This window comes from Alligator mississippiensis, chromosome 3 (assembly GCF_030867095.1).
Source record: "Alligator mississippiensis isolate rAllMis1 chromosome 3, rAllMis1, whole genome shotgun sequence".
NCBI lineage: Eukaryota > Metazoa > Chordata > Crocodylia > Alligatoridae > Alligator > Alligator mississippiensis.
Window position 1 is genome coordinate 19,462,793 of NC_081826.1, and position 14,971 is coordinate 19,477,763.

Sequence of the window (14,971 nt, forward strand, 5' to 3'; positions counted from 1 at the left end):
CTAATCCTTTTTGGCATGTGTGGTAGACAGACATCAACAAATATAAACCTTAGCTCATCAAAATGTGTGTGTGTGTGTGTGTGTATTCGTGCACATGTGCATGCACATGAGAGAAGGGGAAAGCAGAGGGAGATAATTAAATATATATTATCTATTATTTTATCTGTCTGCACTATTCCAAGTCACATACCAGATTTATTTGGCTAATTGCAATAACAAGTGACAACTGGCAGTTTGACAACAAGGTTTTTTATCTCCTCCTCTGAATTAAGGGAATAACCTTTTCTATTTACTTTTGGGATGTGGTAAATTAGCACTTTGGCTTCATTACAAAAATTAATTAAAATAGTCACACAAAGGCACCATTCATTGCTGTATTTGTCCCTCCCTGAAGTATGTCCTCATGTCAGCTCTCTTTGGTTGGGTCCCAAATTCCAATATGTGCTGGCCTGCCTGTATTATTTAACTAAATAGGTTTTTTTTTTTTTCCTTTTGCCCATTTTCCAAGTCTCATTGGGAACGCTCCTGTTGTTTCTAATTCCAAAGTGCTTCTATTGTCTCTTTTATTGTAGGAGCTATATACTTGCAGGCTCCTGGTCTGAACTTATCCACTTATAAGTACTTTTTCTTAAAAATTGGCAGCAGATTTTTTACTTGGATTGTCAAATGAAACCTAACAAATCTCCCCTACTGATGTCTGAAGTCAGTAGAAAGGATCCATGTCCCTTGTGTTTTCATCACATTTCCAAAAACAAACTAAGTCAAATCACTATAAGTCTGTTTATTCCAAATGTATGCATATGTGTAATGCATATGAATTTCTTCCTATAGAAATATAGCCCCCTATTTATTATTTTTCCTAAATTATTTCTGTATGAATTTAATGCCTGTGGAAGATGCTAGTTTTACAGACCTGCAGATTTAAATGCTTTCTTCCTAGGAGGGAGAAGTTTATAACTACATACTGGGCAGATCTATGTGAGGTGCTTTACTGTGAAGTTGCATAGTTTACTGCACACTAAGCATTTGCGTCTACACAGGCACATGCTTCTGTGCAGTAGACATTGCTAATCGCCATTGCGAATAAGGAGTGGGGGGCTGGAAGATCCTTATCTCCCAGCGTAATCTCTGCGGTTGTGGGGCTCAGGCTGAGAAATAAGGATCTCCCAGCCTGGGCCCCATGACTGTGACACTCAGGCTGGGAGATAAGGATCTTCCAGCGCTGGCCCTGCGGTTGCAGAGCTGGCACTGGGATCTCTACTGGCAGAGGCTGGGGAGCCTGTTTCCTGCCCAGGTCGGCACTTGTGGAGCTCAAGCTCCTTAGCCTGTTCTCCACCCAGCCCCACACTTGTGGAGCCGAGCAGGGAGCAGGCTCTCCAGCCCCTACCCCGTGATTGTGGATCTGGGGCTGGGAACTGTCTCAGTCAGGGCTGGGTCCCAACTCCATGCACCGATTGAGTGATTGAGGCACAGGACTTGGAAAGAGCTGCAGGGGTGGGGCAGGTCCGACCCAAGCACCTGTGGTGCAGCTAGTAGTGAGCCCCTGGCTAGAGCGGGGGGAATCCCCACCCAGCCAGGGGCTCACTGCTAGCTACCCCACTGGCAGACCAGGGCAGGGGCCTGGGACCTGCCCCTGCCCTGCAGGTCTTTCTAAGCCCCCTGCCCTGATCAGGGAGCCAGGGCTGGGAACTCCCTGCTGCCAGAGCAGTGGGACATTGTTCCTGCCCCGGCAGCAGGCAGCCCCCCAGGGGCAGGGCTGGCTAGGAGACAGCTATCTCCTGGCCAGGTGTTCCCTGCCAGCCCCTGGGCTAGCACCCAGAGGGTGCCTTGAGTTCTCCCTGGTGGCAGCAGGGGCCCATTGCAGGGCTACAGGAAGTGGGAGCAGTTTGCTGCTAGGAGCAGCAAATGTACTCCTACCTCCCTGCATGCATAGATGCCTGCTTGGGAGCATTTACTCATAAATAGTTTACTCGCAAATAAACTGATATAAGATCAAATTCCTTTGTAGATGCTCCCACTGTAGTGGGTGAACATGTTAGTGCGAGCCCCGGCTCGCACCAACTACGTTATTTCCATACGGGGGTGTTGGAGCCCGGCCCGGGGCTGCCTGAGTTTGTCACAGTTGGGTATGTGGACGACCAGCTGTTTATACAGTATGACAGTGAGACCAGGAGAAAGGAGCCCCTTGTGGACTAGACAAAGCAGGAGGGCCCGGAGTACTGGGATCGCGAGACCCAGATCTCGCAGGGCCGGCATGAGAGGTACAGAGTGGATTTGGGCACTCTATGAGTGCGCTACAACCAGACTGGTGGTACGTGCAGCACTGGGGGGAGGGCAGCGTGGTGACTAGGGCAAGGGGGGAGGCCGGGCTCCTGTGAAGGACATTTCTGACCCCCTCCCTTGCACAGTATGTGATGCTGCCCTTTCGTCTTGAGACAGGTTACAGGGGTGGGCGGATGAGAACAGGATGGGTTTCAACACTGACAAGTGCAAGGTGCTGCACCTGGGGGAAAGATCCAGCAGCATACCTACAGGCTGGGGAACTCCCTTCTCGTCAGTGCAGAGGCAGAAAAGGATCTTAGTCATTACTGATGCCAAACTGAACATGGGCCGACAGTGTGGGGACATGATCAGGAAAGCTTATCGCACCTTGTCATGTATCCACAGATGCACTTGAGCAGGTCCAAGGAGGTGATCCTCCCCCTCTATGAGCCACTGGTCAGGCCGCAGTTGGAGTACTGCGCCCAGTTCTGGGCACCGCACTTCAGGAGGGATGTGGACAACATGAAGAGGGTCCAGAGGAGGGCCACCCGCATGATCAGGGAGCAGCAGGGGAGGCCCTAAGAGGAGAGGCTAAGGGACCTGAACCTGTTCAGCCTCCACAAGAGAAGTGGCCTGTTACAAACTAGTCAGGGGGGACCAGCAGGCACTGGGAGAGTCCCTGATCTCCCGAGCACTCCCAGGAGTGACAAGAAATAATGGTCACAAGCTGGCAGAGGGTAGATTCAGACTAGACATCAGGAGGCACTACTTCACTGTCAGGGCGGCTAGGATCCGGAACCAACTTCCAAGTGAAGTGGTGCTGGCTCCTACGCAGGGGGTCTTTAAGAGGAGGCTGGATGAACACCTAGCCAGGGTCATTTGACCCCAGCACTCTTTCCTGCCATGACAGGGGGTCAGACTTGATGATCTGCTCAGGTCCCTTCCGACCCTACCAACTATGAAACTATGAAACTATGTTGATTTCAGTGTTCACCAATAACTATCTGATCTTTTTTATGTAAAGACATAAAACAATCATTCTTGGTGTGCTCTGGTTGAATGACATGCAGTTGGATTTTGCTGTGCATTCACAAGTTTATTACTAAAATAATGGGCCTCCATAACTATTCTGCTGTCGTGTTGTTGTCTGTAGGTAGGCTTTAGACAGATCGGCTGCATGGAGTCAACCTTGGCTAAGGAATAGCAGCTGTTACTTTGCCCACAAGAGCTAAACTTTATATTATTGTGGAGAGGTTTAAACTGAAACAATGCAGCGTGACAATTTTAAAGACAATGAAAACCCCCAGATTAATCTTGGCAAAACAGAGTAACCACAAAATCAATATTTCAAGGGTTAGCACTGGTGGTTTGAGGGCTGGAGTTTGTAAATAAGTCTTCCAAGAGAAAGTGAAATTTTTATCTGACCTGGTTCCTAATTGCAGATATGAAAATGAATAATTAATGTAACTTAGAATTAACATAAATCTTTCACTGGTGATAAGGAGCAATTATTCATATTAAAATTGAAGTCAAGATCCCAGGATTTCAAGAACTCTACTATTGATCTTTCCAATTTATTGTGTGCCCCTTATAGCCATGCTGTCAGCTAACTTAATATTCCCATCCAATTACAGATGCACTTTTTACAAGCCGAGGAGATCTATACTAGTTAAGAACTGAGATACAAGACCTTCAAGAAACAGCTTGATGATGTGGGAAGTGATGTTGGGGATTCAGTAGGTGGCACTTTCTCCTGAGTCACTAATGAGTCAATGTGGAGAAAAATACAAACCTTCCTTTTAACTGTGTTGAAATATAAAGGACTATCAGAGAGCTTTCAGGAGTGAGACACATTAGGAAAATGATAGCTATTATGCTTCTTTCCTAAGAGTAAAGGGCCTGTAAGAAGAAATGTTTATGTTAGTTTGTTATGCTTATTAAAATATTTTAGGAAAGCTTGAGGATGAAAAATTGTGGAAATATAATGGAAGTATTATACTATTAATTGGCATCAATTTCTTAACTAAACAATTCATTTAATCATCTCAGCCTTAAGCGATCATCTTTTTTCAGCATATCTACTTTCTGAACCATTAGCCACTTGAGGGAGCAACTCTTGATTCCTCCTTGACTATTTGGTGGGCAATTTATCCCCGGGTTAGTCTTCAGCAGTAAATGAATTAGCATGATAGTAATATTAGGTGAGTAACCATTTTTTATGACTATTGGTCTATAGCCCCAGTCCTGAAAAAGCTTGCACGATTAAGTGGTATATGTGCCTTCACTTCTTTGTAGGACCAGGGTGCAATCACCATTGCAATTAAATGCTCTCAAGAGTTCTCACAAAATAATATTAATACATTTAAAAATGCAATGTCATTTTACATTTATGTAATACACATATTTTTCATGGGTAAATTTCAATGCTTTCCTTAAACATCTCTGACAAAGTACCTTCATTCTTGTCTAGGACCCTTGCAGTTTTAGAGGAGAGAGCTCTTGTCAGCAGACTGCTGAATGTGTTGAAGGCTGCCAGAACGTGTGATTTTGTTATGCTGCTGACAAGTTTTAGGGATGCCAATGGTTTGGGAGGTGTCCAGTAGGGTACGCTCAGCTACCACCACGTGGTAACATGGTGCCAGCAAGCTGCTTTGCAGCATGATGTTTCATTGTAATGTTACTGCTTTGTGATGCAACATCCCAATGCAATGCTGTCTCATAAGCTCTGAAATAACCTTTGAACATAATAAGAATTTTGCAAGCAGTGATTACCGGAAGGCGTTTGCTATAATCAATCAGGCAGGTCCCAGAAATAATGCGACAGATGGCAATCCTACATTATGATGACACTGCCAAATTCATTTTTTACTTCTGCTTCAGCCAACAATTTGGATTCTGCTTTCCAAAGCAAAAGATTAGTTCAGTAATGGTAGGGCCTGCTAAAAATAGGACTTTCTTTTCCACAGAAAAAGCCATTTAAAAAAAAAATTGTTTAAAAGCAGAGCAAAAAATTAAATGTTCAAAATGTCCTGAAAAACAAAATTCTCCCAAAATTGGCCTCAGCTCAATCAAAATGTTTTGTTTGGATTTTGAAATAGATATTGCATTTTCTAGACATTATTTTAACATCACAATCTAAAACTATTTTAAAATGATAAAATAATATAAAAGCAAATAACAATAAAAAGCTGAGATAAAATGCATTTTGACACGAAAAGCTATTTTAAAAAAATCAAAACATTTCATTCCAATAAGTATACATTGCAATGTTTTGACCTTATTAAAACATTTTGATGTTACTGCTTCATTTTGATTTTTATTGCAGAACATAGGGGGTTTTGATTAATTTGCATGTTCCCATAGAATGTTTTAACTTTACAAATTGATAGTTTTTGACAGAAGAATTTTATAACTTCCTTTTGGTTAAAATTCGTATTTTTTCATTTACTGTATACATGCACACTGTTTTATCATTATATTATGGTTTACTACTTAGTAGAAGGATATGATACTGATTTATATATGTATTGAGAAAACTATTGCATTAATGGAGTCCTCAGAGAATTGACTGAAATATGTTTTTCAATGGTCCTTTATTTTTAGAACCAGATTTACTTTCATCCTGCACACATACATACAGCTTTTATTACTGCAAACCTTTTACATCGGAGATGCTGACTCTGGAAAATGAGGTTGTATATAATATTACTCATGGTAAAACAAGAATCCTCCCAGAGTCTGTATGGCTGAAGAGAGGAATACCAGGACAGAAATGTTTGCATCTAATTTGCTGATTCCAATCTATTCTACTTGAAGTCAGTTGAGTTGATTGTATCAAGTAAATTGCTGCTTTAGATCCAGTTCATATGAGGCAGGTGTTTATATCACAAACCACTTGTTGGAATTCTTTTCGGAAAAGGCAAGGTCTTAATCAGCCATGAAGACTGAATTTCCCCTTCAGACATACAGGTAGTTATCCTGTTAAGTTGCCAATCTGGAAAAAAAAGTGCAAGAATCTCACACTGCTAATAGCTTGGCAGGCTCTGGTACAAGCGGAGATTGCTGTGATACTTTTCTGTAGCACTAAATTAATGATAGCCACAGTTCCTCTTTCTCTTTGCACAATCAGGGCACGTCCAGGCGAGTGCACACGTGCCGTTTGCCCCACCTCAAACCCCTTTGAGACGGAGCAAGAGGCACATGCAGGAATGAAAAAATGTTCCCTGCGCTGCAAGTTTGCAGCATGGGGAGAATATTAGACCCCGGGATATCCAGGGCTCTAAAAAAAACACTCCACAGAAGAGTGGAGCAAGGCATCGTGCCAGGAGGTCAGTCCTCCAAAAAGGACGCTCTGGTGTTAGCCAAAGCGTCTCTTCTGTTCTCCTGCTGCCTCAGCCCCTGGTGCTGTCCAAGGTAAGGCGGGGTGGCGGGGCTTCATGGGTGTGGGTGGGTGAGGGGTGTCAGGGGGATGTGGGCGGGGTTTGGGGAGTGGCAGGGGATATGTCCCTGGGGATGCGGGGGGTATGGACCCAGCCCAGCCCCGTGCGGCTCGCTAGTCCGGCTTTGCACCAGAGCAGGTTGCAGGGCTCCAGGAAGCACGCACAGGACCCGTGCCTCTTGGAGCCCTGTGACCCGCTCCAGTGCAAAGCCAAACTGGTGACCCACATGGGGCTGGCCCAGGTCCCGCTGCGCGCCACCCCCCCGCAGGTACAGCAGGGCAGAGGCAGGACCCGGCGCGGTGTGCGGGGACCGTGCGCTGCGCCCAGCTGGGTCCTTCTGGCTCTGGGGTCCATCTGTTGCCCAGCCATGCTGGGCCCTTGGTGGCAGGACCTGGTGTGGCACGCGGGTGGCAGGAGCAGCCCCAGGGCCAGCAGGACCTGTCTGGCCATGGTGTGCGGTCCCCGCATGCTGCGCCGGGCGGCAGAGGGGCCTGCGGCAGAGGGGCCCGCGGTCCCTGTGTGCTGTGCCAGGTCCTGCCACCAAGGGCCCGCATGGGCGGCAGATGGTCCCCAGGGCCGGCAGGACCTGGCTGGGTCTGGCACGTGGTCCCTGCGTGCTGCGTCAGGTCCTGCCACTATGATTTGGCCCGGCCAGGCGGCAGAGAGGCCCCAGGGCCGGTAGGACCTGGCTGGGCCTGGCACATGGTCCCCGCATGCCACATTGTGTCCTGTCACCTTGGCTCAGAGTGCCCCACTCCTGCTGCTTCTGCTAAAGGTAAGTTATGGGCCCTTGGTGGGGAAGCTGGGGCCCTCCAGGGTGCCTGGGACCCTGGGCGGCGGGGGCCGGGGGGGGGGGACTGTGGCCCTCCAGAGGGAGCTGGGACCCTAGGCAGGGGGGATGGGGCCCTGTTGGGGATAGGAGCTGTGGCCCTGCGGGGGAAGCTGGGGCTCTGCAGCGGGGGGTACTCCATGTGCTGTGTAGGGGGGCTGCACCCTGTGGGGGCCAGGGGACCCACCCCTCCTGAGCAGCCCCCCACAAGGTCCCCCACACCCACAGTCCCCCCAGCAATCACCCCACACCTACCGACACACCAACCCACATCCGTCCCCACACACCCACCCACCTTGCTCCACACCCCTTCCCACCAACTTCCTGCAAAACCACATCCCCCCCATCACACACCCATCATGTGCGAAGAAAACCAAAAGTACGCATCAACACATATAGGTATTTAGAATTTGTTTTATCATGATGGTAGAGACACTGGTAGGCTTCCACATTGCTTTAACATTGTAAATATACCAATAAAGCATTGCCCAACTGATTGCTGTCTCTCTCTCTCTCTCTCTCTCTCTTTCTCTCTCTCAAGATATATATGTGTGTGTGTGTGTGTATAGTGTGGTCTTTTGTGTTAATTGTGAAAAAAACATGGATTTTGGGGTATTTTTAAAAATGGATTTGGGATGCTGCTGCAGCAGTCCCACTGGCACAAGGGTTAGTGTCCCGAGATACCAAGTAGCCTATCACGAGAAGCTCCTGAGAGTGAGTAGCCCTGAGCTATTTGCCAGGGCAGCTTATTGTACAGATGGGGCCAGGACAGGGCAGCTTTTTATATTGCTGGGGACAGCACAGGTGCTGGCCCCAGGCTCTAGCTCCCCCTGGCTGCAGATCCAGGAGGAGCCAGGCAGGGTTATTTTGCCCCACGTGGCACAATTTGCTCCACAACAAAGTGCATGTCTGAGCACATGCACTGAGGCAAAAAGCCGCGGCTCAGATCTGTACAGCTTCTATTTGAGCTGCTGCAAGCGCACATGCTTGCATGTGTGAACATACCCTCAAGGTCTCTGGGTGGACAATTTTTACATTTAATTTATGTTTTTAAGACACACATTAAAAAAAAAAAACAGGTTTAAAAGAAATATGTTTATTTCATATAAATACCGAGACTAAGAGTTTTGCGAATAAAGATTAATACATTCTTCAACGGGTGTGGTCTGTGTAAATATGCACATCTATACACACAAATACTTATATTATGGCACTGCATCTTATTTAAGTAACTACCCTTGCATTATTAGACCCTTTTCTCACTTTTTTCTAGGTTCCAAAAAAACTGAGAAAAGGGTTTTATAGTGCAAGGGTAGTTATTTAAAGAATAGGCAGTGCCATACATAAGTATTTGTGTGTATACATGTGCATATATACACAGACCACACCAGCTGAAGAATTTAGTAATCTTTATTTACAAGACTGATAGTCTTTTGGTCTTTTGTGAATATATATATACACACATACATAGTATATATATATATATATATATATATATATATATATATATATATACACACACACACACACACACACATACATATATATACATATATATACACACACACATAGTGTGTGTATGTATGTGTATATATATATATATATATATATATATATATATATATATACACACACACACACACACACATATATATACATATATATACACACACACATAGTGTGTGTATGTATGTGTATATATATATATTTTATATATATATATATATATATAGTATATGTGTGTGTGTGTATACACACACACATGCACACACACAAAATCAGCTGAAACAGTTTTGCCGTTTCTAAGAATAAGGGTAGAAACCATATGTTGTTTAGCTTCTGTTAAAAATTCTGGCAACTTTTTCTTTGACTATCTTGAGCATGCTCATGCTTTGGAGCAGAGACTCAAAATATGCCAGAGATGTACCCTTCCTATAAGGGATGAGCTTTTTTCCATCCTTGTGAAAATCCTCCCAAATTTAGTCACAAAATCATCATTCACGTGTTGAGTAGAGAGCTGCTAGGCCTTTACTGCTGATTTCCCAGAAGATGCCATCCATGCTGAGCAGAACTTCTTGGTGACTGCAGCTCTGGGCTGCTGAAGGTTGGGGACTGAGACTGAGAGAAGGAGTGTCCTATCTGTGTCTCACTGCTGGCCTCCCTGCTTCTTGGCCCAGGAAGCACGTAGGAGGGAGCTATCTGATTTAGATGCAGACGGGACAAGGACTGGACCTGAAGGGGTGTGGGTGCTTGGAGTATATTCAGACAAGAAGCCTGGAAGAGGTGTCTGTGGCAGTCGCTGATTAAAGGAGCCTGATTCATCCCTAGAGCATGTTCATCCTTTGCAATGAATGAAAGTGGGATCCTTTGGAAAACATATAATATGATTGCATCATTAAAGACAAATTCATCCATCCCTGCTCCGGTGAGTATTTGATGTAATTCATCCAATGACAGTTTGATTTAAAATACAGAAATACACTCTTTCTGGGGCTGGGATCCAAAACTCCATTTCTCCCCACTTAGGTGAGAAGCCTAATCTAGTTGTGCTCACCCTCCCAGCTGCAGGCCAGATCCAGATCCTGGAGCAATGTCAGCCTGCCCATGGGGCTCACCTTCAGTCTTGAAATTTGGTGGCAGGGGAGCGGCGGCAGCGTTAATTGCTGTTCCCCTGCTGCCAAATTTCTGGACCCATGGGGAGCTCTGCCAGCTGGATAATGTGGCCAGGTGTGCTACTTCACAGCAATGTGCTGCCAGATCTGGGTGTGTGGGGTGACTGCAGCCAAATCCAGGTGCACGGGACCTGGATCAGGCCAGCACTCAGCTGGATGCAGCGCTCAGGGTCAGGTTTGCATGTGACTAGATCCAGCCCACTGGGTCAGGCCAGTGTGCTGCTGGATCCAGTGTTTGGGGTCGAACCGGCACGCTGGATTGCCAGCCCTACGCAGGATCTGGCCTGTGGACTGACCCCACACCACTCATCCAGCTCACAGGGTCAGAAGTTTAGGCACTACTGCCCCAGTTGTTAGGATTAAAAATGATGCTCACTCCTGCTCTCTCTTGGACTCAGTGACCATGTCATTCCTTTTTGCAAAGTGGAAAAGCTTCAACAGCAGGGGTAGTAAGCTGGCATTGGTGGCAATCCCTAAGTTTAAGGATGATCTCTACCACAGCTGATTTATGAGTCCAATCCTTGAGCTACAGCTCTGTCTGCAGAAGTTGTAGGTCTTTCTGCAGGGGAGAGTAGGATGTAGGCTATGATTTCTCTCCTTTTTCTTCCTTTGTTCTCTCTTCTCCGCTTGGAGGGAAAAATGCTTTACCTCGACAAGGACTGTTACTTGATTGAGGTTGTAGTGCCATTGGAGTTAGTCAATAACCAGCTCCTTCTAGCTCTTGATGTTGGCATCCATTTTCTGGAGGTGTCTCTTCAATGTGTTCTTATAGCATTTCCTCTGGCCACCGGGAGATCTCAGACCATTGCTAAGTTGGGAGTATAGCACTTGTTTTGGGGCTAGCAGGTATCACCCACCTAGAACAGCTTAGAGCTAGGTGGTTAAGGCACTCTCTTGGGACACTGGGGGTCATGGGTCTGTACTCCCTTGGGCTGGAAAGGGCCCAGAAGCCGGGTTTCACCTCCTCAGAATATGCTTTAGCCACTGAGTTGCTGGGCTAGGTCTTAGAAGAAAAGGGTGGCTCATGTCCCACAGGGGCTTATCCAATCAGTGTGTCACACTGTCTGAATCAAGGCCCTCTAATGAAACAGGTGGAGGAAGACCTTCAAGGATCCCAGTGGGGCTCAGAGAGTTAGGGACTTATGGGCCTGTGCAGAAGCAAAGTTTTAGGAGCCTGGGTACTCGAGGCCCCAGCCACACGTTTAAATTAAAATTGGATAGAAACCAGATATGGAGCTGCTACACATTTTCAGGCACTAACTTTATACCAGGTTGGCTCTTTTTGGAGCTGGATAGATATTTTAATTGTGTGTTAAAAATTCTGCATGTGTGGCTGGTCTACATTTATTGTGTGATTCATCAGTCCATTGCATGAGATATAGAGAGAGTGTCAGAGAGGACAACGAAACTGCCCCAGGGAAACCTGCCTGAGGAAGGCAGAAACAATTGACTGCCTCCATTGGTGCTGCCCATATACCAAAGGGATGTGTAAGAAAGTAATCTTACTCCTCACGATGGTGACAGAGGTCAAGACCATGACCAGAGAGGCGGCACTGTTCAGGCACTTGTCCAAGCAGCAGGGAACTCCAACAAACCACTTCAATCAGATCATCTCTTGCTTCAGGAACACCCCACGGAAGACGAGGAACCTGCTCACATACTGGTCAGCAAATGTCCCAGTCAAAGACGATGTCAAAATGGGAAAGGCTGAATGAGATGCAGGGGTACTACAGAAAGTCAGTAGAAGACACTGGGGAGGAGATGGACATCAAAAAGAAAAAACTGGAACAGACTGTTTGGAGGCAGCACGAGCAGAGAGAACACCTGTGATCATGGAGATGACCGTGATGATGACAATGATGACAGCGACAAGTGAAAGAACTGGGCAATCAGGAGGGGAGTTGGGAGAAGATTGAGTGGGAAGGGGGTTCGGAGACAGTCTTTTGCATGATTGTGATGGTCAAGGGGATGGTGGTGGCACGCGGGTGCAGGGGCAGGTGGATGCATGGTGTGGTTATTGTAACAGGAAGTTGATGATAGTGTAATAGTGTCTGTGTGTTAAGGACTGTCAAGTGAACCGGACCAGTCACAAGACAAGGCTGTTAAAGTAGAGGTGTATATATAAATATATATACATATATAGATATGTATACATGGAGATAGATATAGATATAGGTATCTCTCTCTTTATATATGTATGTGTACACACACACACATCTATATCTATATACAGGTTTCCTTGCTTTATGCAGGTTTGGTATGTGTGAATTCACTCTTATGCGATGACCCTTTTTATACCAAAAACTCATTATATGAAAAGTAAATTCATTCTTATGCTATAGATGTGGCGGAAGCCCGCAGTCAGCTGCTTTGTGCAGTGCATTGTGGGAGTGACACACACCAAAATAGTGTCCTGTGTGGATCTGTGCTCCTTGCTCGTTGTCTGCAACACGTCTTTCTGTAGTTGCCATCCCCATTATGATAGTGCCCTGTGCTTGTGTGCACTGTCTGCTGTTGGTGAGCACCAAAATTGTCTCATAAAAGTGGCAGACATGGGTCTGGGGGTCAGTACAATCGAGGTCTTGGAACGTATCCCTATTTGCTACACTGTAAAGTGCGTTCCCTTTATCTGAATTTGAGTTACTTGCCATTTTCCAGGAACAGCATAAAGCAAGGGAAACCTGTACACACACACTTAATTATATCTACGTCGCGGGTCGGACTCGATGATCCACCGAGGTCCCTTCCGACCCAAACATCTATGAATATCTACATCCGTATACCTCTAATTTAACACTTTCATATATCCCTCTATATTTATAAATAGACATATATAGGTATCTATTTATATCTATATCTAGATATATACATACTGACATATCTATCTAAATAGATACCTATCTCTGTATTATAATTTTATATATATATATATATATATATATATATATATATATAATTATAGATACCTTTTATATATAGAGGTTGTGTCTATAGATGTGTGTCTATAGATACAATATATATAGACACACACACCTACCACTCTCTCTCTATAATGTATCTATCTATCTGTATATATAAGTACATTTTTCCAAAAATCAAATGCAGCGTGTACCAGGGTCCTTTGTGGCAGCAGCCGAGGTCCCTGTGGACCCGAGGGGGCCGTGGCCTGTGGGCATGTGTCTGCCCCCCCCCCGTAGGGTGCACTCCAGGGGCACCCCCAGCCCAGCTTTCTTCCAGCCCCTCCCCTCATAGGCAGGGGCTTCAACACCCCCGGCTCCGATGCCTGCTGGGCCGCTCCCCGACTCCAGCAGCATCCAGCCCGGAGGCCCGGCCCCGGCCCCAGCCGGACCGCTCCTGGCGGAGGCCGGTCTCGAACCCGCGGCTCTCGGGCCGCTCCTCCCACACGTGAGCTCTCCCGCGCCCCCGCCCCGCCTCTGGCCGGCCGCAGCCAATGAGGTGCGGAGTCGCGGGCATTCCGCGCGGGGGGGGCGCGGGCGCGGGCGCGGGGCGCTGCAGGCGGCAGCCGGGACCTGCAGCTCGCGGCCGGGGCTGGCAGGGCGGGCGGGCGCCGCTCCCCTCCCCTGCGCACGGGTTGGCTCGGCGGCTTTTTGTTTTTGGTGCACTATAAAAAGCAGCGGCTCCGGCGTCCTGCGCGCTTTTCGCTGCCGGCGGATTTGTTGCCTTCCCGCGAAGAGGTGTTTTGCTTCTCTCTGTCTGGAGGCAGCTGCTCGGGTGCATCCAGCGCTTGGCTTTTCTCTCTTTCCCCCCTTTTTTTTTTCTTTTTTAAAGCGGCTGGTTTTGTTCCTAATTTTGTTGGTGCCCACCGCAAGAGCGGGGCCGGTCCACGATGCCCAAGGATGGATGTGGTGGCGGCCCTTGCGTGGGGGGGTAGGAGCAGCTCGGGTTCAAATCCCAGGGCGTTGTGGGGGGGGGGGCTGCTGGGGGCTGCAGGTAGGAGAAGGACGAGGAACAGTGGGGGTTTTTGTTCCAAGCCTGTGCAGCGCTAAGGAATCCAGTGATTGTCTTGGCTGCCTGTAGGTTGGCTTTTTTACTTTTAATTTTTATTTTTTTTTAATGAGATTTTAGCGTGAGGTGGGGGACCGGGGGTGGGGGGGCCTCTTTTCTAGCCTGGTGGTGAAATTGCAGCAGTTTGCGTGTGCTGGAGCCGGGAAAATGGAGGCTGTGATAGAGAAGGAGTGCAGCGCGCTCGGAGGGCTCTTCCAGACCATCATCAGCGACATGAAGGTAAGAGGAGGTGTGGGGGGATCAGGTGCCCAGGCCACCTGCTAGGCACCCTGCCTGCCTGGGCTTGACAGCCACCGTGCGATTGCACCATAAAACCCCGCTGCATTGAAAGGTGGTTGCATTCCCTCCTCACCCCACCCAAAACTCCCCTCCTTGCAGAGATCCTGGCTTACTTTCTTGGATGTGCATCGGTGTCAACAGCAAATGTTTAATTTCCCATTTATTCATTGTTCACCTGATGACATTTAGTTCCTGAGTTGCTTCCCAGACAGGAGCTCCCTTTTCAGTGGATGTTCAAATGTGCCTGCCCTGATCTTTGGGCAAGTGGATTCCTCTAAACCCATTGTTTTCTTTTCTTTTTGCTTTTCCCTCTCTTTTCAGTGTTGGAGCCTGGCAGGTTCCTAACAGAATAAATGACCAGGCAGGTGTAGTGGAAGAGACCCGCATTAATGGATTTGGGAGCCCTGGGGTGGGGCTGGGAGGAACAGCAATGCCATTCACACGCCAGGCTAGGCTGACGGGTG

At 47.2% G+C, this 14,971-nt stretch overlaps 1 protein-coding gene across 9 annotated transcripts in view; it reads left to right on the forward strand.

Moving 5' to 3' along the window:
• Positions 1-14,149: 14,149 nt before the first annotated feature.
• Positions 14,150-14,971, forward strand: part of MTSS1 (MTSS I-BAR domain containing 1) — a 167,821-nt gene continuing 166,999 nt past the window's right edge. For 2 of the 9 annotated variants that reach the window (XM_014611477.2, XM_019481757.2), the window contains exon 1: positions 14,151-14,447. In XM_014611477.2, coding sequence (XP_014466963.1) covers positions 14,376-14,447 — 72 coding nt within the window. In that variant the 5' untranslated portion in view covers positions 14,151-14,375. Of the gene's footprint in view, positions 14,448-14,971 lie in introns of all 9 variants that reach the window. The other 7 variants (XM_014611481.3, XM_059723764.1, XM_059723762.1 and 4 more) reach the window with 4 other exon arrangements.